This window comes from Pelophylax lessonae (assembly GCF_965119305.1).
Source record: "Pelophylax lessonae genome assembly, chromosome: 3".
Taxonomy (NCBI): Eukaryota; Metazoa; Chordata; class Amphibia; order Anura; family Ranidae; genus Pelophylax; species Pelophylax lessonae.
Window position 1 is genome coordinate 637181711 of NC_138770.1, and position 22613 is coordinate 637204323.

A 22613-nucleotide genomic window follows, 5' to 3' on the forward strand; every position below is an offset into this window, starting at 1 on the left:
CCACTATGCAGATCAAAAGTACTGACTTTCCTCTGACTTCACTAGCAGCATCCCTTTTGCAGGTCAGTGAATAGAAAGTATGATGGCCATGATATAAATTACAATGCTGTGAACCTCTGATGGAAATATTGATTGCCTGGCTGTTATATTGATCCGGTGGCTTTAATATTCACTCGCCTGGAGAAGGTATGCAGGGCAGGAGTTTTGATTTCCATCTTTGATTCATGTATATACGCCTCAGGTCATAGATACGCAAGAGTATTGAAGACAGAGACGGTCAGGCAACTAGCATTTTGAAAGACAGCCACCAATGATAGTTGTGGTGTATCCCTCAGCACAAGACAGAAAATATAATTCTAAGTCAGCCTTTTTCAAACAGGGTGAATCCACAGAAAAATATCTGGGGCCTGCTCAGAAGATGATGGTGAAAAAACACAGCATAGGTAGTCTTAGCTGCTCAGGAGCACCTCCATGGGAAGGAGAGTTAATGGCCAAAAAACAACACAGAACACAAGAGTGCTTAAAGACAGGCTTGTAGGTGAAATGGAGTCCAATTGTCAGTGGTCATTGGTAACTGTAAAGAGACAGGCAGGAACTCCACAGTAAATAACATAAAACACCAGTTTTTATTATAACTGCTTAAAAATACAATTAAAATCATTAGATGGCAGCCTAGATGGAAATCCTTACTGTGTCACTGTGGCTACGTCTGCATCCTTGCCAATAGGGCTGGACTGGCCTACGGGGATACCGGGAAATTTCCCAGTAGGCCGGCAATTCCCCCTGCCCTGGGGCTGGCCGAACATCAGCAGCGGTCGGGCAAACATGTGCGCACTGCGCATGCGCTGCCACCGCTCTGGAAAGCCTGTATGCACTCGCCTCTGCACCTCTTGCACCATGCCCACAGCTTCTTCCTCTCCTGTACCATGCCCGCAGCCCCTGCATCTCCTGTACCATGTCTGAAACCCCTGCATCTCCTGTACCGTGTCTGCAGCCTCTGTATCACCTGTACCATTTCCACAGCCTCTGCATCTCTTGTACCATGTCCGCAGCCCTTGCATCTCCTGTACCATGTCTGCAGTCCCTGCATCTCCTGTATTATGCCTGCAGCCCCTGCATTTCCTGTACCATATATGCAGCCTCTGACATCTCCTGTACCATGCCCGCACCCCCTGCATTTCTTGTACCATGTCTGCAGCCCCTGTATCTCCTGTTCCATGTCCACAGCCTCTTCATCTTTTGTACCATGCTCGCAGCCCCTGCATCTCCTGTACCATGTCCGCAGCCCCTGCATTTCCTGTATCATGCCGCAGGCTCTTTATCTCCTGTACCATGTCTGCAGCCTCTGACATATCCTGTACCGTGCCCACACAGCCTATGACCACCTCCTGCACCATGTTGGCACTTTTAACCGGGATTTGCTTATACAGTATATATATATATATATATATATATATATATATATATATATATAAAGCCCTATATGCTTTCATATCGGTCTTACCTATAATACACTCTTCACATGTGCTTTAAAATGCATGGTTTTCCCTTTTATGAACAAGAAAATAATGCCATTATGCTGTTGGGCTGGTATAATAATGCTATGGGGCTGGTATGAAAATATTTCCATGGCTGAATGGCCGATGAACTGGAGCCGGAAGCCGAAAGATGATTTTAATTGTACTTTTCAGCAGTTGTCATAATAAAAACTGGTTTTATGTCATCTACCATGGAGTTCCTGCCTGTTTCTGTACAGTTACCAATGACTACTGCCAATAGAGCTCCATTTCACCTACAAGTGTGTCTTCAAGCACTCTTGTGTTCTGTGTTGTTTTTTTAAACCAGGGTGCCTTGAGGTTTCTTCAGGGGTGCCTTGGCAATATCTCTAAAAGTTGGCCCAAATATATATACAAGTATACAGATAGATGAAACCTGATTTTTAGTTGCACAAAGCCACAGGTTTTCAATGTGCACCATTATGACTTTCTAGCCACCAGCATCCTAAAGCCCAATGACCCTCCCCTGCCCCTCTCTGTCAGCGCTAGGGTCACATTAGCTGAGTGATGTAGAAAACTGAGGGAGAAGAGAAACATTGGAATACTAGTCAGTACCAATGTGGAAAAGTGTATTGGATGTGGAAGAATAAATCACCTCAAACGTTAGGTGTCCTACATGTGTGGATGTTGCTAGGTTATGTAAAACTCATAGAATATTTTTTCACATTTTAGAATGGGGTGCCTCAAGACTGTCCAGAATTTTAGAGTGTGCCATGAGATAGTCCATCATTTTAAAGGGTGCCTTGACTGAAAAAAGGTTAAGAAATACTGCTCTATGTTGCTCCATGTTTCCTTTAACACTATCATTTATGACTATGAATTCAAAGTATGGTTTATTAGTCATTTACATTGTAACTTACATCATCACATGACTGCTACACTCCCTTCCTGACTATAGGATGTGCCACTCCACCATCTGTCATTCTCCATATTGACCTTTGGCTGAGTAATATCACTGCGATAAGAGCGTGAGTGGATCCCCTCCGCAGAAAAAGTTTCATAGATTTATCAGAGCAATATATCTACTGAAAAGCTTATAGAGTCAGCTGATACCAATAAGGACTGTAAGCAGAAGGTTTTATAAATGAACTAAAGTTTATTGACTTAAAAAAAGCAACTTCAGGCAACCAATAAAATAACTTGGGGGGGGGGGGGGGAACTCTTAATCAAAACTGGATTTTTACTTCCTGCCTCCCTCAGGCAGCTCTCTTGTGTTGGCCATTTTCTTCCCACATCTTTAGTATCACAAGACCAGAAGTCCTAAAGTAGAACTACACCCTTCATATCACTTTAAGTAGTTAATTTGGAAATGATCAGTGATACCCCACCTCCTCATTGCTGGCAAGAGCCTGATACCCCTGCATTGAAAATCCTCAGGAGCCCCCACAAGGAGAGAGAGGTTTCTTAGGATACAGGAAATCAAATCAGCAGAGGAATGGTGGTATCCATGTGACGATAATTATTCTCAGTTTTATGGGACTTGAGCGTTGTGGATTTATTTCACTACCTCTGACAAACACAACAGCTGATGGTGTGAAGCCCTTTTTTCATGGATGTGAATTGTGATATGCACACTTTATTATATATATTTTTTAACACAAATTTCATGATACTTCATGGGGGAATTAAGGTTTTCAATGTTGAACGTGCTGTTTTTCCCCCACCCTATGTTCTTTCCTCTTCATATTTCCTACCTCTTTCTCCTCTTTCTCTTGCTTTTCTCTGTGCTCAGGCTCTGTACGTCTCAGTCTGGTTTGGAACCAGGAGGATAAGGCATTAGACCCTCACTTGGATCTTTATTATCATTTATTCCTTTCTTTTTCACACAACCCTCTGTACTATTTGGTTTTAAATGTTATTGTACTAAATACTATGTACTATGTCTTTGGGTTTTATATGCTATTTACTCTTGCCTGGACACCATCCTAGTGAGACTTGTTTCTCACATCGGTCATTGGATTGTACTACAGCCTGTTGTTTCTCAGGATGTATCATTGGGTTTTCAATATGCTTATAAATAAAGATTTTAAAAAAAAAGTGTTATTTTGGGCCAAACTGGCCCAAATGAACTATTTCCATTACTGAAGAATGTGGCCGCTGTGTGTGTGGTAACAGACTGTAGTAAAATACGCTACATATACTAGTAACAATAACTGAAAACCTGCTGCAGCAAGGGCAACATTCCATCTGCTGCCAGAATTTAAAGCGGAGTTCCAGTCATGTTTATGTTTATTAAAAGTCAGCAGCTACAGTGCCTTGAAAAGGTATTCAAGCCCCTTGAAATTTTTCACATTTTGTCACGTTACAACAAAAAATGTAAATGAATTTTATTGGGATTGTATGTGATAGATCAACACAAAGTGGCACAGAATTGTGAAGTGGAAGGAAAATGATAAATGGTTTTCAAGATATTTTACAAAAAAATATCTGAATAGTGTGGTGTGCATTTGTATTCAGCCCCCTTTATTCTAATACCCCTAATTTAAACCTAATGGAATCAATTGCCTTCAGAAGTAATCTAGTTAGTAAATAGAGTTCATCTAAGTGTGTACAGATATACTTGATAGAACTGTATCTCTCCTGCTTTACATGTACACGATGTTTTATGATCTGTACTGTACTTTATTTTTTCAATAAAACTTTTATAATTAAAAAAAATAAAAATAGAGTCCATCTGTGCGTAATTTAACCACGGTACAAATACAGCTGTTCTATGAACCCCTTAAAGGTTTGTTAGAGAACCTTAGTGAAAAATCAGCATCATGAAGGCTAAATAACACACCAGACAGGTAAGGGATGAAGTTGTGGAGATGTTTAAAGCAGGGTTAGGTTATAAAAAACACATCCCAAGCTTTGAACTTTTCACGGAGCACTGTTCAATTCATCATCCGAAAATGGAAAGAGTATATAGCACAACTGCAAACCTACCAAGACCTGGCTGTCCACCTAAACTGACAGGCCGGACAAGGAGAGCATTCATCAGAGAAGCAGCCAAGAGGCCCATGGTAACTCTGGAGGAGCTGCAGAGATCCACAGCTCAGGTGGGAGAATCTGTCCACAGGACAACTATTAGCCGTACACTCCACAAATCTGCCTTTATGGAAGAGAAAGCCATTGTTGAAAGAAAGCCATAAGAAATCCCATTTGCAGTTTGCGAAAAGCCATGTGGGGGACACAGCAAACATGTGGAAGAAGGTGCTCTGGTCAGATGAGACCAAAATTGAACTTTTTGGCCTAAAAGCAAATAGCTATGTGTGGCAGAAAACTAACACTGCACATCACCCTGAACACACCATCCTCACCGTGAAACATGGTGGTGGCAGCATCATGTTGTGGGGATGCTTTTCTTCAGCGGGGTTAGGGAAGCTATTCAGAGTTGATGGGAAGATGGATGGAGCCAAATACAGAGCAATCTTGGAAGAAAATCTGTTAGGCCCCTTTCACACAGGCTTTCAGATTAGATCCACCTGTCAGTTTTTCAGGCGGACCTGATCGGGTCACTCCATGCACCCGAGTATTTCATTAAATAAATATTTGCTTAAAAAAAATAATTTAAACAACTGTATACATTGAGGTACTGAATAATGTCAAACATACAAAAAAACAAAACAGAATTAGGGTTTACATGTTGTTTAAATTAAACATTAAGAAGTGGAGGTTCAGGAACTGTCCCATAATTGATCTTGTGATTTTATACATCTTATGTTCTGATTGTTGAAAAAATGTGGTTTGCTGTTAAGCATCCTACTAGATGAATTCAGTTGACCAATGTTCTCCTATTCACAGAATTTGGCATCTACTTTTAGATTTCTAAAACATTCTTGACAAAGGACCACCAGTCAAGGGATGACAAGCTACCAATATAGAAGGCAACCCACAAGCTCAGAGGTCCTCTAACAACACAGATACTAGTACTTTAGCCTGTATACCAAGCTGGTATCACTTAGAGGTGCAAGGCATTAGGTTTTTTTTTTTAAATCTATACAAATTAAATTATTCTAAAAGAAGAGCTGCAGCTTTGAGTGAAACATTTCTAATAAACCCCCTTGGGACTTGGATTCATCAGCTACAGTATAGAGGGAGGAACCTTAAAAGCAGCTTCATCATTGAAATACCCCCACTATCCAAGTTGTCTCTGTATAAGCAGACATGCAGTATACTTTACCACTGTTTAGGGTCATTGTCAGAAACCAACCTTCTTCTTTATGGCATCTTTAGAGTGTTTCTGAAGTGCCAGCAATGCTGTGTAGGTTAAGGTTTCCCGAACCGTCAGGTAAGCAAGCAGACTGTCATGCTGCAAAATGGAAAAAAAATATAAACCCATGAATACATTTCTAAATATTGTATATTAAATAGCATACACTATTATATATGAAAGGGTATATTGAATATACTTGCATTTTCTAATTTTGCTTTCTGTCTATGAGAGTAATGATATTTCAACATTTCTACATTCTTTATTCTTCTAAACTTGTGAACTGAAACTAACCACCATAAAGAGTAATGAATGGGAATGAAAAGCAAAATATATTAAAAAATACAAAAAATAAATAAGAATTGTTTTGTAAAAACAGTTAAAAAAAACTTCTACTGCTAAAACCTGAAAAGTTTTTTTGTAGATCTTTGAACCCAAAAGGTGTTGGCATCTCTGTGAGTATAGATGTGCTAAAGTATAAGCAAAGTTAACAGTTATGATTTCCATGAAAAATTTGTGAAAATTGTGAGAATTTGGTGAAATTTCAGCCCTTATGGTTAAATGCATTAAAGTCAGTAGGGAAGGCAAAATAAGATGGTTTATGGTGTTTTTTAATGGGTGCAATGGACTCTAAAAGGAAAATGCAGGAATTTTTATTTTTATTTTTTCAAATTTTCAGAATATAGTACTATACCTGTAAGACATATGAAAAACAGTCTTGAAATTGTTCTTTCCTTAGCTGGGATCCATTTACATAAACCTCACCGAGCAATGTACCTTTTCTTCCTATCCTCCCAGAGATAGCATCCAAAAGTGTTGTCTTTCCAGAGCCTTAAAAAAAATGGATTACTTTTTATTGTTAAATAGGACATCTAACTAGCAATTCTCACGTTTCTTCTTTACATTCATACATTTTTCGTCTCATGAAATTTTTACTTTTTTTATTTAAAACAGTGACCATATGAAATTCCTTAATTCTGCTAAACACAAAAGTCAAAATTAGTTTAAATATTTAAAGCGGTAGTATCCCGCTTTTTGACACTTTTACCTACAGGTAAGCCTATAATAAGGCTTACCTGTAGGTACAAATAATATCTCCTAAATCGGTACGATTTTGGAGATATTTACAGTGCATGCAGCCGCTAGCGCGAGCGGCGCATGCGCTCTGAAGGTCCGGGGGGACCTTCAATTATGTTTGCCAGAGCTTGCCGGAAAAATCACTCCCGCGCGCATGCGCGGGAGTGACGTCATCGCGGCTCCGGCCAATCATCGCGCCGGAGCCGTCTCTTCCGGCCAATCAGCGCGTCGGAGCCGCCGAACCCGGAAGAGACGGCGAGGGATCATGGCAGCGCCCGCAGCGATGTCCGGGGGTCCGTGTCGGGGCTTCGTTTTAAGGTAAGTTACACATAATGGGCTAGTATGCGATGCATACTAGCTCATTATGCCTTTGTCTTGCAGGTTTTTATTTATTTATTTTTTTTTTTTATAGGGTTTACAACCGCTTTAAGTTGGAGAACTTAACCTATTAGCCACACTCACAAGTCATACCTAATGTACAGCACGACTAAAGCCAAAACTTTTTTTTTTTTTTTAGCCAATGGTCAGAACTTTGGTCACAATTTTTCTTGTGTATCTGCAGGGAACTTCTTTTCTAAGAACACAAAACCCAACATGGTAAATATCTCCAAAGTGGGCTGAAATTATTATTTAAAAAATTGTCACTGGAACAGATGTCCCAATTCACCTCCTGTTTCAGTGACCGGTAAAACATTTTGAATTTTCCACCACATTCTATCGCTGTAACAATGACTACTGGAACAAATAGGGAGGGTGAATCCCCATTGCGTGAACACAGGCAGCAGCAATAAAAAGTAAATACATTAATGAAAAAAAGGTTTCAACACTTCTAATTTATTGAAAACGATAAAAAAGTGCGATCATTAGATATACGTTAAACTCTATATATAGCACTATAGGGCAGTATAGGTTTATTAAGCATCAAATGGAAAAGGGGCGATCTTCTACTCACCAGAATTTCCTAATATTGCCATAATCTGACCGCTTTCCATATGAAAGGACACATTTCTTAAAATCTGCCTTGTCCATTTGTTGTAATATGATTGTACATCCCACCATGGCCCAACTCGCTCTCTAAGAAAAGAATGAAGGAGCAATAGCTGAGCAGGAAATAATCGCCAATAAATTGAAACACGTTTATCATGCGGCCTTTAGGTACAATGGGGTCATGAGTATATATTAACCCAGTGAACCTCACACATATATGCAAATGTGATAAAAAAAAAAATCTGTAATTTTAATAAACCAGTAGTCCATCTTGGATATTTTATCCATTTTTTTAAAACCCCCAAACTAACCATGTCAGTCCCCTGGGTTTACCACATATGGGAAATTTGCTGAGATATGACCATAGTTGACAAATAGAAAAGGAGTTCGGCAATCTTGGGGAACATCTGCATGGAATTGGGTGATATCCTCGGAGCAGGGAGGATAAATGCCCATTGTTCCCAATGGTCATATATAAAAGTTTTAATGTGGAGTTAGAGCTAATTATGAATTCAGCAGCAGGTAAAAAGGTGTAATCCAAACTTCCCATATAATTAAAAGTAAATTAATAATGTGCAAAAATGATTTTTTGCTTTCTTCTATTGCTTTAAACATTTTTATAATTGGACAATTACGCTTACAATTCAAACTGATAGCACTGCAAATACCACTGCGGTCTTAAAATGGCAATGTTCATCTGCAGGTCAAAGTCTTCAAATTTTTTTTATTAATCATTTAGTGTGAATTGGATCACTATGTTTATAGCTGATATAGTGATCATATAACAATAAATCACCGGTCCCTGGAGATCACCAAGATTGACAACCACCAGCGGTACACAACGTCGACTGCTGGTTTTCAAAGGGGGGACATTTTCAAATGTATATCCTGCATATTGGATCATACTGAGGGACATTTATTTATGGATTGTAGATTGTAGGGCTCTTTCTAGTGGCTACTCTACCAATTTCTGTTATATTACAAGAATAAAGCCAACATGTATTTAAAAAAGAATTAACGTTACACCTATTGTTTGGTAAAATTGTTGTATATGCCATGTATGACAATACAGTAATCATTTCTTTTTTTTTAAATTTAACGTCAAAATAATTTCAAATATTTGCTCACTAAAAAAATATACACTACATTCCCTTTAGGTGCATCTAATTAGACTTACCCAAACCATATAATATGAGGTCAAACCTAAACACTTTCAATCTGTATGCAATCTGGCAGGCACTACATAGAAAAGGTAAATCTGAAGGAAATCTAACCACAAAATTTGGATAGTGTGTATCCAGCTTAACTGTTAGTGTTAGTATTAATGGTGCCCATATGACCTATGTCCTTTATCCTATTTTCTGATAAGAAAACAGTTAAACTTTGAAATATAAAGCAAAAGTAATAGGTAAAGTCCACAAGTATTCAAAACATGGAAATTCCAATAGAACAGGGGGGGTTGTTATGTCTGGACCACTTTGAAACAGAATATTCTATTGAAAAAAAACATTGTCCACTATGGGTTATATACGGACATAGATAAGTGTCTGGCATTTAAATATACAGGTTAACTTAGTTCATAACCAGGGGTGAAAGTCCAGGTTAACTAAAGCACCATTTAAAGATGCAATAGTAGATAGAGAGAGTTTGATAGTTTAAACCTCCTAAATGAGAGATACTAAACCTTTATGCATAATTTAAAACACAATTATTTAAGGTATAATACCAGCCACTATTTTATTTTTCATTTTGAAAGTATGGAAAGGGAATCTTCATCAGGTTTATAATAAAATCAATAAAAACAAGACAGAAGTTCATATTCATTTACTCTATAAAAAAAATATATTGCTGCATTTGTCTCCATTGAAGTGATTTACTCTCACTCCCTGTCTTATGGCACTTTTCCACTGCAAGTACCGGCTCGGCTCTACTCGGCCCTGCTTGGCCCGGTTTGCTTTTCCACTGCTGGTACCGCATGGTACGGTGTTGGAACGGTTCAGTACGGTTTGGTAAGGTTTGCTTTTCCACTAAAGTAGTACTAAAGTTAAGTGGGTGGGATAACAACGATTCTCTGACCAATCAGTGGCTAGTAGTGACTGAATGCAAAGGATTGTGGGATATGGTACCGGGTATGGTACCTCTTGGAACCACAATCGAGGTGGTACTGTTTTAGAGAGCCGTACCGTTCGGTTCCATGCAGTGGAAAAACGCAAAAGCGAGCCGAACAGTTCGGTTCCATGCAGTGGAAAAGCGCCATTAGTGGCCAATATCACTGTAAATCCACCCTAACAGGTAGAGGGACAGCAGTCCTTCCTACCCTTTATTCAAAACACACAAAAAGGTTTTAGGTTGCACCACTCTTCTACTTAAGCATTTTCTTTCTAAAAAATGAATTTAACCCCCCCCCCCCCCCCCCACAGACAATTATATATTTTCTGAAGCACAGGCCCTGTAGAATAAAATTTTAGCAGTTACAATTATTTATGTTGCATGATATTTGTGCAACTGTTTATCAAATGCATTATTTTATTTTGGTAAAATAAAGAAAGATGTTGCATTAATTAAATACATATTAAACATGTCAAGACTCAAATTTGCATGTGCCATGAAATGAGGAAAAAACTATGGTACCTAAAATGTATCAAAAGTAAAGCTTTTAAATCCTTTACAGCTTATCAAAGTAATTATGAATTATATCCCTAGAATGATTTCTCTCTGTCAGATGTTCATGGCAATATGCCTCATGTTTGGCACAATTGCTGTCTACATATATGTGCAGTCCCAATGCACGTGTTTGCATTGGTATGTATGTGCAGGGGGGGGGGGGCAGGGGTATTTTTAAATGTTTTTATTTTTTTTATTACATTTTTATTGCTATCACAAGGGGGCTAACAAGCCCCCATGTGACGGTATGGGCAGGCGAGAGGTACTCTTCATAGAGACATCTGGGGTCTATTAGATCCCCGGTGTCTCCCCTGCCTTCCAGTGCAGATAACCAAGCAGAAATTGGGCTTGAATAGCTGCATCCATGGCTACAGCAGTCAGGAAATGAAAGCTCTGAACCCAGAAGCAAAGAAGCATTTCATCACTTGTGGGTTCATTCATTGCAGAGGAGATTGGGGAATGGGTGTTCATTGAGATCTTCTTGCTCAACATTCTAAAGTGGTTTACCGATGCCTGGGTTCCCTGGATGAACAGGAATGCCTGGGAACCATGTTGAGCAGTGGCGGTTCTGAAGCCCCTCAAGATCATTTCTACATGACAGCTGATCACCGGCTGCAGAAAACAGTACCAAGCTCACAGCTGCAGTGGTCTGTTAACTCTTTGAATAACAGCATGTTTAAAAACGTACCTTGGTACATCTTCAAGCATATTTAAACCCCTCAAAAATGTAACATAATGCAGCTTACTAGTCTGTAGATATGGTGGTCACATTAGTTTTAGCTTTTTTCCCCCCTTATTTTCACCTGGTAATCCTGCAAATAACACACCTCCTGTGCCTGAGGCGCCATTTACACAAAAGCGTATCGATTTACCAGTGTTTTTTTAAGCTTTTTTGCACCTTTATACAATCGTTTTAAAGCGTTTTAGAAGTACATTACAGCTTCAGGCATTTTTGTTCAGTAGGAAGCACTAGGGGGAGGAGAGGGAGAGGAAAACAGGGGAGGAGAGCTGCTATTTGAGCAGAAAATGCTCGTAAAACGCTCTAGTCAGGTATTTCTATTGAAGTCTATGGGGCCAAAAACACTTCTAAACACTAATTATCTGCCAAAAAGAAGCGCATGCACTTTTTGAGCTTCAGGCAACAGAATGTTCAAATGTAAACAGGGGCCATTGAAATGAATGGGATTTGGCTTGTCCAGCATTTTAGAGCTACAAGCTTTTTTTTTTTTTTTTGAAAATTCTTTTTATTAATTTTCCAAAAACAAGGTACAAAAACAGAGCCTTCGGGCATACCCTGGCTCAATCAAAACATCATAACAAAAAGAAATAAAGAACTTAACCACTAAAACAAAACCCCAACCATGGGCTTCTGCTTTGGGGAGATTATGTGCATGCCTCACTATAAAGTGGAAGGATAGGGAAAAAGGGTCCATCAAATACCAATAGGCCAACGAGTGCAAGACCTTGCCACCTCCTGGGCCAAAGGGCAACAGCAATAATAAAGGATCAAAGTGCAGTAGCAGTAGCATGTTCTTGGTTGACAGTAGTGTCCTCCGCCTCCAGCCACAAACCCCAAACCTTAGTGAATTTATTGAGGCAACCTCTGTATGTGTAGACTGCTTTGTACAGTGGCATGACTGAGTTCACCAGAGCTTTCCACTGGGATAAAGTGGGAGCCCCAGTCTCTCACCATCGCATCACTACCAGTTTCCTTGCATAGAAAAGCAGGAGACCTAACAGGGTGCGAACAGCTACAGAGTGGGCCAACGCATTGACAAGTCCCAGGTTGTAGATCTCGATCTTAGGTGGTATACTGACCATTGTTAAGCTAGCAATAAAGTCTAGAACCGCATACCAGTACGATTGCAGGGGCGGGCAGTGCCATATCATGTGAGCGTAGGTGGGGGCATCCGACTGGCAACACCAGCAGGTGTTTGAGGTATCAGGGAACGCTCTGTGCAACCTAAGCGATGTTAAGTAGTACCCAGAGCTACAAGCTTTAAGCAGAAAATTGCTCAGGTGTGAATGGGGGGCCTGAGGGGCTATATATACACACTGCACTGTATCTATGGAGGGAGCCATGACTGTCACACAGGTCAGACTTGCCTCACTTCATCTCCATTACATGACGGGTGGGGGGATTAGTAGTTTACAGAAAGATGTTATCAAGATTTATGCTTTCAGTTCAGCTCACAGTCAGCGACAAGGATGCTGCATTGCTGGCACGATCAAAGGGTATTTTCTGTATTTGCAGAAGATGCTCTTGAAAAAGAAAATGAATGCAACCATCACATCTAGGAACCAGTAAGCTACAATATTTTCCAGTTATGTTCCTAAATGTAGATATGCTTTTAGTCTAACAGAAAAGCAGCTGATTGTGTTAAAGCCCAGCTTGAAGCCAAAACATTGTTTTCTGTTTTTGAATTAGGATAGTGTGGTAAAGAGAAAAATCTGACACTCGGCAGAGTACGTCATCCTTTATGCCAAGGGTATGATCCACCTACTACTGCGTCAGATGGAACCACAGAATGGGCACTTAAGCCTTGTATACACAATCAGATTATCAGACAAATTTTCTTTAGTTTTTTTTGCATGCTAGTCTCATATGGAAAGTGAAGAGGTTACTTTGATACGAAAATTCCTGTACGACGGAATTCTACTTCAGAAGTGATGTCATGTGTTGAATTGTCTTGTATGTGTTCTTTCGTTTCTGAGCATGCCTAGTCTTGCTCTTACGATTTTTTTCGGACGAAAACTCTACTAATTAAATGAAAATCGGACGTTGTGTTGACGTACGATAAAAATTTTATAGCCTGCACATTAATTTTTTGTCATCCGAAAATTCGTAATCGGCTGTTGAAAGCCCTATACTAACAATCCGAAAATCGGCAGATCGTTCATAAGACGAAATTTTACTTCCGATTTTCGTATCGTGTGTACGGGCCTTTACGATGATACCAGTTAAAACGTTATTCCAAACATAAAACCACAGACAGGCCAAATGATGATACTCAGTCTTTATCATGGCATATTTAAAATGTAGCAAGTCAACCAATTCATTGATTAGCAGCAGGGGTAGGAGAGACTTTTTTCTGGGTTTTTCTTGCTGTGTCCCCATTGCAAGAAAATCTCTGAAATTACTGGAGCCGTTTTGCAGTTGGTGTAATATAATATAATATATTATATTATAATTTTCTAATTACTCACCTAACTGTGTAGCAGACGTTTTGTACACTTATACTGCAGCTGGCTTCTTTTCCTGAAATTGTTGTAACAGTGTGAGGATCTTCAGTGCCCTCCATTAATCCTTTAGCACTGCTCAAACCAGCAATTTTTCTGCAGGAATCTACCCCAAATCACCTGTAAAGAAAACATTATCACTGTACTGTACTATGGCTAGGTTTACAACAAAGCTGAAAAGTTGCATAGAAATAAAGAAAAAGAACGTAAAATACAATTAAAAAGTACAACTCAGTGTCTAAAAAGTAGCATTATCATTTTTACATACATAATAATAATTTTACTATATATAAACTTTAAATACAGTAAAAGCCTGGTTGTGTTTTTTATACTGAACCTATAGTTAGGACAGGTTAAGAAATAAGCATATATTAAATGGAAATGTAAAAAGTTGATTAATTTTATGGCAAAAACAGAAGGAAGAGTATAAACTCCAGGAAAGCAAAATTAAAGGAAATAGAGAAAAAAAAAATCAAATATGAAGGTGTAGAGGAACCTACAGAGGCTTGGATGCTCAAACCAAGGGCATACAGGTGACTTAAAAAAAGGAGAGAGATCACTCTGCTTCCCCTGATTGAGCATACTACAACTAAGAGGTATCGCATTCCTTACTTTATTTGCTATGTCCTTTTTGGTTTTGCAGTCAAGCTATGAATGACCCTCATCTCCAACCAATCTCTAAATGTAATATAATGATATCTTTTAACATAATGCTGGCCACACATTACATCATTTTTTTACAAACACACAATTATATTATATTACATGCACACAGTATTTAATTATATTGTGTAACATTTTCTTTTCATCAGAATGTAATCTCTGAACATTCAGCCATTAAAAAAACTCTTAATTCAGTCAAATTTGTTGCAAAAGACGGAATGGGAAAAACAAACACACTTATAGATGATTGATTCTACAACACCCAACTAGAGATTATACAATTTTTTTTTTAACTTAATTGCCTCCTTTTTGATTCAGTCTTAAAAAAAAAAAAATAATAATAGAAGTCCACTATGGTTCGAATTTTCACAATTATAATAGTAATGCTAAAACGATGGGAAAATTGAAGAACAGAATATTCAAATGATTGAGTTATTAAAGAATTAAATTAAAACATAAATATGTTTGTAAATGGTTTCTTTAATGGAAATCATATTAGGCATGGTCTAGGCTAAGTTAACAGAGTCGATGTACTTTAATTTTTCCCTATCGCCCAAGTATTGTAAGACAGTTTAAAAAAATTCCCTGTGTTTAGAGTGCATGATAGATGATGAGGGGTAATTCATACAGAAAGCTATGTCCAGCTCTGTAAATTAATTGGAGAAAGCTGCAACATGCACAATCACCCATGTGCAATTTAATGCACAAAATTGCAGCATGCACTATTGTTGATGTCACACATGTTATTGTATAGCACTGCTTAGTAACCTGCAGAAGACCTGGTGGTAGGTTACCCCTTATGCCTATGCAGCTAAAAAAAATCTTACATTTAGTCATTTTTTTTTTTTTTTTTTTACTCAAACACAAACAAATGTGTGAGTTCTGTGTACTTCATCTGAAAAAAACTCTAGCTAACTCCCATAACTCCCCCCCAATGACTCAACACATTGAACTTGTGGAATATGACCACCTTGGCTCACCTGTAAAGGTGGTCAAGCAAGGAATCCTTTGCCGTCTTCATGAAATCACCCAGGGAAGACTCCTAAAGCTTGTACTCACTCTATTCCACTGCAGTAGCATTTATCTTTCATGAACATGGAATTGGCTGGGAAGTGTAATTGTCTTATCTGATAATACTTTAGACTCTAAATAGACAAAGCAATTTATAAGTTGACATTTGCCTTAGAAAGGGAGTGTTTAATATAGCAGAGCTGGGATGACCTACTAGTGTCTATGCAGCGCAAGCAGCTGTCAGAGTTTAGTGACCCCCTCCGAGAGAGCTGAACTCAACTCAGACACTGTAATCACTGGCAACAGGACTAAGATTTGTGCCACTAGACCAGAAGAGAAAATGGAAGGGTCTAGTGGCATTGAGCTGGTAAAAAGGCAAACTCGGTTTCCTTCTGTAAAGGTACGTACACCTTTGTTTTATTGCAATTAAATGGAAAGTCCACTCAAAAGTGATATTTGAGTTAGGTGAGTCAGTTCCTGGCATCTTACCTTTAGATATTTAATTTTGCAATAAAGAAAAGGAAACATTTCAATTATGTAGATGTTAATGCATTCAATATTATGAGATGTCACCACTGAGTTTTACAAGTTTACAATTGGGGTTAGATAAACGAAGTAGTGCTTATCAATATAACAACATTATTACAAAGCAGGGATTTTATTACTCTTAGTGTAATTAGTAGTACTAGAAGGGACATTAAAATTAAATATAATATTATACAAACAAAATTAAAGATTTAAGTTTGAAGTCCAAGTAGAGGTCCACAATCCCTAAAGTCTTATATGTCTTGGATATTCTGACTTCCAAGATTTCTCTGCCATAGTTTTCTGCTAAATCTTTTCCAGCTCCCCTGGAAGTTTTTGGTGTTCCCACCTACTTTTGTGTGTTCCAACTCATTTTGATAAAATAAAAATCCACAAATGGGAATCTTTCATAATGGCCATCGCTAAACTTCGCACAGACATTTTACCAAGAGAACCAAAAAATGCCCAGATGGGTTAGTTCTGAACCCTTTAACAAAAGATTTTTAGTATAAAACAATCACAGATAAAAAATGTGTGAACCTTAAGTTGCTCTCCCCAGTCTTTATCTCTTCACCTGAGTTCTGATCCTGACCCACCACTTATTACAAAAGGGTCTTACTCTCACTGTAGAACTTTTGATGTTGCTTTATGGAGAATGCTGCCTCAGGAAAAGTTAGTCTCTGTGTGTTGGGATGAAGCAGAGCCTGAAACTCTGACTTATAGGTCTCATCACTGCTGGAGCTTGAAAAAGATTTACAAAGTCAGTGGGGAATTTGACTCCGTGTCAGTCTATCCCTACTTTGCTTTTTGCTAAGCAATACGAACACAATGTTAAGTTAGATGTAAAAAATGTTGTACATTTGCTGCTGGGTAATGAAATTAGCTTATCACAAAAAAGCAGAATAATCAGAAAACTTTGCGTTAAGGTGGCAACATTAGCAAGGCATTATTGGCTGCATTTATCCATTTCAATGAGCCATATGGATGGTGAATTCCCACTGTGCATGTTACTTAGTATCTCATGAGACTGTTCTTGTTGATTCAATAATGAACGTACCTCTTTGATTAAACTAATATATATGACATTTTGGTATCACATGCACAGTACTAGTCTATATTGCTTTGGAGGCGTGTGCCATCTCTAGAGCAGCCATTCTCAACCATACGCATTAGGGGGGGAACCTCTGGGGGGAATCAAGAATGGAGAAAGATCTGGGAGTCTTGGTAGAGGATAGACTAAGCAATCGTATTCAATGTCAAGCTGCAGCTGCCAAAGCCAGCAGAATATTGGCATGCATAAGGAAGGGGATATATTCTAGAGATAAATCTATAATCCTCCCACTTTATAAAACTCTAGTCTGGCTACACCTGGAGTATTCTGTCCAGTTCTGGTTCCCAATCCTCAGAAAGGATGTGCTGGAACTGGAAAGAGTTCAAAGAAGGGCAACTAAGCTAATTAGGGGATTGGAGGACCTAAATAATGAGAAGCATTTACAAGCGCTCGATTTATTCTCCCTAGAGAAGAGATGCCTGAGAGGGGACATGATAGCGAATAACAAATACCTCAACGGCGATCTCAGCATAGAAAAAAAAAACGATTCAGTTGCAAGGAGTGCAAGAGGACACAAGGCCATACAATGCGATTAGAGGAGAAGTGATTTAACCTCAGGCTACGCAAAGGGTTTTTTTACAGTAAGGGCAATAAGATTGTGGAACTCTCTTCTACAAATGGTAGTAACTGCGGGGAGTATGGCTACTTTTAAAAGACTCTTGGACATACATCTCCAAAATCAAAACATTCAGGGGTATGTGAAATGAATATGTCCTCACACACACCTACACAGGTTGAACTGGATGGACTATTGTCTTTATTCAACCTCAACTACTATGTAACTATGTAATCAGGGTAAGTGGAACCCTAGTGTTCCCCACAGAGGTTGCTTGGGATTCCTTGACTTCCAACTTTACTTTAAGAGCAATTTCACACAATAGGGATCTGTTGCGTTTTGTTAATGTGCACTATTTTGTGTTGCATTAAGAAAGCCCATTAATTTAAAATAATCTGGCAATGCTGAGCAACAAATTCAATCTTTTTAATGCAGTGCATCAAAATGTATGGCATGTATGTTATAGAGCGCAGTCATGCCCTTATGTAGTTGTTCATTGAGCACCATTTTAAATTAAAGGCACAACAATGTACAAATTGTTGTGTGTTACAGTACATTGTCATAGTGGAACGTAAAAGTGAGAAGTCAGGCAGGAAAATATTAAATATTAAATAATAAAACTTCAGTAGCCTATATGTTTGTATATAACAATTTTATTGGATCTTTATTACAAAAAAGTGGATTTCAGGCTTCCCAAAAAAAAAAGAGCCGGTTTCAATGGGCTTTAGGCTTGTGTTGATGCCATCAGTTTAATATGCTTCTGAGATCATTCAGAATTCATTGTCAGGTACATTTCACCAGCAGTTGACCTCCTTGTGACCCGCATCCAACCTGCTGCATACGTACACAAAAAGTCTTATTGATCCTATTAGAAAGCTTGTTACATAGTTACATAGTTAGTCAGGCTGAAAAAAGATACTAGTCCATCTAGTTCAACCAACAGAAAAAAAACTAAATAGAAAACCTCCATATACACAATCCTATACACACAGTTAATTCAAAGGAAAAAAGAACAATAAAGCATGGTCCATAGCCCTGTGTGGGGAACTGTGTCAAACGTTTTTCAAATCTAAATATACTACGTTCACAGCCACTCCTTTGTCTAAGCTTTTTCTTACCTCATAAAATAAATCAGATTTTTTTGACAACTTTGGTCTTTAATGAATACGTGCTGACTATTGCATAAATATTTCTTTCTAGTAAAAACTCTTCTATGAGGGGATATCAAAATCACAAGTATCTTCCTGACTATAGAAGTTAAACTAGCCAGTCTGTATTTACTTGGTAAATACTTTGATTCCTTCTTAAATATGAGCACCAAGTTGGCCTTACGACAATCCAGTGGTACTATGCCAGTCAGTAAAGAGTCTCTAAAATTCAGAAAAAAAGGCTTAGAAATACAGAACTTAACTATTCGAGGACCTGTGGGTGTATGCCATCTGGTACAGGTGCTTTATTCACCTTTATTCTGTCAAAGTGTTTCTGGACCATATACATTTTGAGCCATTGTGGATCATCAGGGGCTATTTCAGTCCTGCCCCAATGAAAAACCTGAGCTCCCACATTTTCCTTTGTTTATACAGAGCTGAAGAAAGTATTTCATAGATTTGTCTTCTTTGTCACCTACTCAAAATTATCTTATAAAGGGCCTACATGCTCAGACCTGACCTTTTTAATATGAATATATTTGAACAATTTTGGGGGGTTGTCCTACTTTCTTTTGCAACCTGTCGTTTGTATTCAGTTTTTGTGGCTTTGATTTTTTTGATTTTTACATATTCTATTATATTCTTTCTAACTCTTAAATGATGATAGTGTTTCTTCATTTCTATATTTTTTAAATGTTCTTTTTATTCTTAGCATTTATAGTTTTTTTTAACTTTGTGCATGAGCCACATAGGTTTGATTTTTAGCATTTTAAACTTGGGCACATGAGATAATATTTTACAGGGTATTTGCATACAGTTGATTTAAAAAACATTCCCATTTCTGTTCTTTAATAACAGCATTAATTCCCAGTCTAAATCTTAGAGAGCTGCCCTAAGCCTTGGAAAATGTGTTCTCTTAAATGAAGTGTTTTTATCTTTCTATTTATGTGCATGTATTTTACAGCTAATATTAAATAAAATCGTGTTTTGGTAACTGCTACCCAGATGTTCTTTATTAAAATCGCCTTGTTATAGGTTTATACATTTCCATCCTTCTACTTTCCCTGCAGTGCCATGACTCCTGTCAATTTCAGGACAGCTAAAGCCCCCCTTGCATCCCTTTCTATCTGTGCAAGGAGCTGAGTCCCCATCTCCTCATTAACACTGGATGGCCTGTAACAAACTCCAACAATTAACTTTGAAAAACCAACACCCATATACAGCTTCACTCATAATTCTTCAGCATCCACACATTCTCCATTAACAAGGTCCTTTTTCATATGCGCTTTGAGATCACTTCTCACATATAGGCAGACACAGCCACCTTTTTGTTTTACCCTCTTTAATTGAAAGAGAGCATGAGAAGAATGAAGCCAAGATTCAGAAATCCCAATTAAATCATAGTTCTCCTCATGCACCAAGGCTTCCAACATTCCTTTTTTGCTTGGCAGATCTCTGGCATTGATAAACAAACACCTATTTATTGTCACATTTTGCACTTTTTTAGCAGTTCAAACACTACTATAATTGCCAATGGTTGTTTGTGACATGGGAAACTTCTTGTCACCTGCCATAACCCTCCCCCCATCTTTTCCCAATCCACCCTCCATCAAGCTGGCCATAGATGGATCAAAATTCAAATCTGGTTTGAATTCTGATTAATCTATGGGCAGGCTGGTTGTGCTGAAGCAGATTTATCAACCAACATCAGTGCAACCAGCTTGTTTGTTTGTTTTTTTTTTTTTTGGCCGATCCGATCACTATCGTAAGCTATAGCTGTACTCTGCAGGTGGCGAAGGCTCCTTGCTCTCCGCACCGGCAGAATACAACAGCACTGTGGGAGGGATTCCCCTGTCAACACTGACTGTTGATGGGGGAATCAAGCAGTTTTCTGTACTTCAGCCTTGGTGGAAAGAAAAAAATATACATAATTCATGGCATGCATTACTCTATTTTATGGAGATGTTTTATGGAAGTGTTTTGTAGTCCAAATCAGAACAGCCTAAGACTACAATGCTGCTACACCATAGATATAGTACAGTGAGTGAACGAGCATTGTTGATCTAGGTAGGACATTAAATGTGAATGGCAGGATCAACAGGTGAAAATAAAGATGACAAAATCTGGAAAAAAAAAAAAACGAATTCAGCCTCCACATCAAAGGAGTGGTACTCTACAATACAGTCAGGTCCATAAATATTGGGACATCGACACAATTCTAATCTTTTTGGCTCTATACTCCACCACAATGCATTTGAAATTAAACAAACAAGATGTGCTTTAAATGCAGACTTTCAGCTTTAATTTGAGGGTATTTACATCCAAATCAGGTGAACGGTGTCGGAATTACAACAGTATGTATATGTGCCTCCCACTTTTTAGGGGCCAAAAGTAATGGGACAGATTAACAATCATAAATTAAACTTTCACTTTTTTATACTTGGTTGCAAATCCTTTGCAGTCAATTAGAGCCTGAAGTCTGGAACGCATAGACATCACCAGACACTGGACTTTATCCCTGGTGATGCTCTGCCAGGCCTCTACTGCAACTGTCTTCATTTCCTGCTTGTTTTTGGGGCATTTTCCCTTCAGTTTTGCCTTCAGCAAGTGAAATGCATGCTCAATCTGATTCAGGTCAGGTGATTGACTTGGCCATTGCATAACATTCCACTTCTTTCCCTTAAAAAACTCTTTGGTTGCTTTCACAGTATGCTTCGGGTCATTGTCCATTTGCACTGTGAAGCGCCGTCCAATGAGTTCTGAAGCATTGGGCTGAATATGAGCAGATAATATTGCCTGAAACACTTCAGAATTCATCCTGCTGCTTTTGTCAGCAGTCACATCATCAATAAATACAAGAGAACCATTTCCATTGGCAGCCATACATGCCCACGCCATGACACTACCATCACTATGCTTCACTGATGAGGTGGTATGCTTTGAAACATGAGCAGTTCCTTTCCTTCTCCATACTATTCTCTTCTCTTCCCATCACTCTGGTACAAGTTGATCTTGGTCTCATCTGTCCATAGGATGTTGTTCCAGAAGTGTGAAGGCTTTTTTTTATGTTGTTTGGCAAACTCTAATCTGGCCTTCCTGTTTTTGAGGCTCTCCAATGGTTTACATCTTGTGGTGAACCCTCTGTATTCACTCTGGTGAAGTCTTCCCTTGATTGTTGACTTTGACATACTGTACATACACCTACCTCCTGGAGAGTGTTCTTGATCTGGCCAACTGTTGTGAAGGGTGTGAAGGGAATTTTTTGGTCATCCACCACAGTTGTTTTCCGTGGTCTTCCGGGTATTTTGATGTTGCTGAGCTCACCGTTGCGTTCTTTCTTTTTAAGGATGTTCCAAACAGTTGATTTGGCCACACCTAATGTTTTTGCTATCTCTCTGATGGGTTTGTTTTGTTTTTTTTTTTCAGCCTAATGATGGCTTGCTTCACTGATAGTGACAGCTCTTTGGATCTCATATTTAGAGTTGACAGCAACAGATTCCAAATGCAAATAGCACACTTGAAATGAACTCTGGGCCTTTTATCTGCTCCTTGTAAATGGGATAATGAGGGAATAACACACACCTGGCCATGGAACAGCTGAGCAGCCAATTGTCCCATTGCTTTTGGTCCCTTAAAAAGTGGGAGGCACATATACAAACTGTTGTAATTCCTACACCGTTCACCTGTTTTGGATGTAAATACCCTCAAATTAAAGCTGAAAGTCTGCAGATAAAGCACATCTTGTTTGTTTAATTTCAAATCCATTGTGGTGGTGTATAGAGCCAAAAAGATTAGAATTGTGTCGATGTCCCAATATTTATGGACCTGACTGTATATTACAAGTTTGTTCTTGAGTTTAAATGTAAAATGTTATTTTATT

The 22613-nt window shown here is 38.5% G+C and overlaps 2 protein-coding genes across 2 annotated transcripts in view; one reads left to right on the forward strand and one right to left on the reverse strand.

The window, feature by feature from the left end:
* ABCG5 (ATP binding cassette subfamily G member 5) overlaps window positions 1-15469 on the reverse strand; it is a 61269-nt gene extending 45800 nt beyond the window's left edge. Inside the window, exons 1-5 of the mRNA XM_082249841.1 lie at window positions 15363-15469; window positions 13687-13839; window positions 7781-7902; window positions 6446-6582; window positions 5752-5850 (exon numbers count right to left, since the gene is read on the reverse strand). Coding sequence (XP_082105967.1) covers window positions 5752-5850; window positions 6446-6582; window positions 7781-7902; window positions 13687-13781 — 453 coding nt within the window. The 5' untranslated portion in view covers window positions 13782-13839; window positions 15363-15469. The remainder of the gene's footprint in view (window positions 1-5751; window positions 5851-6445; window positions 6583-7780; window positions 7903-13686; window positions 13840-15362) is intronic.
* Window positions 15470-15673: 204 nt separating this feature from the next.
* ABCG8 (ATP binding cassette subfamily G member 8) overlaps window positions 15674-22613 on the forward strand; it is a 40547-nt gene continuing 33607 nt past the window's right edge. The window contains exon 1 of the mRNA XM_082249840.1: window positions 15674-15793. Within this exon, the coding sequence (XP_082105966.1) occupies window positions 15734-15793 (60 nt within the window). The 5' untranslated portion in view covers window positions 15674-15733. The remainder of the gene's footprint in view (window positions 15794-22613) is intronic.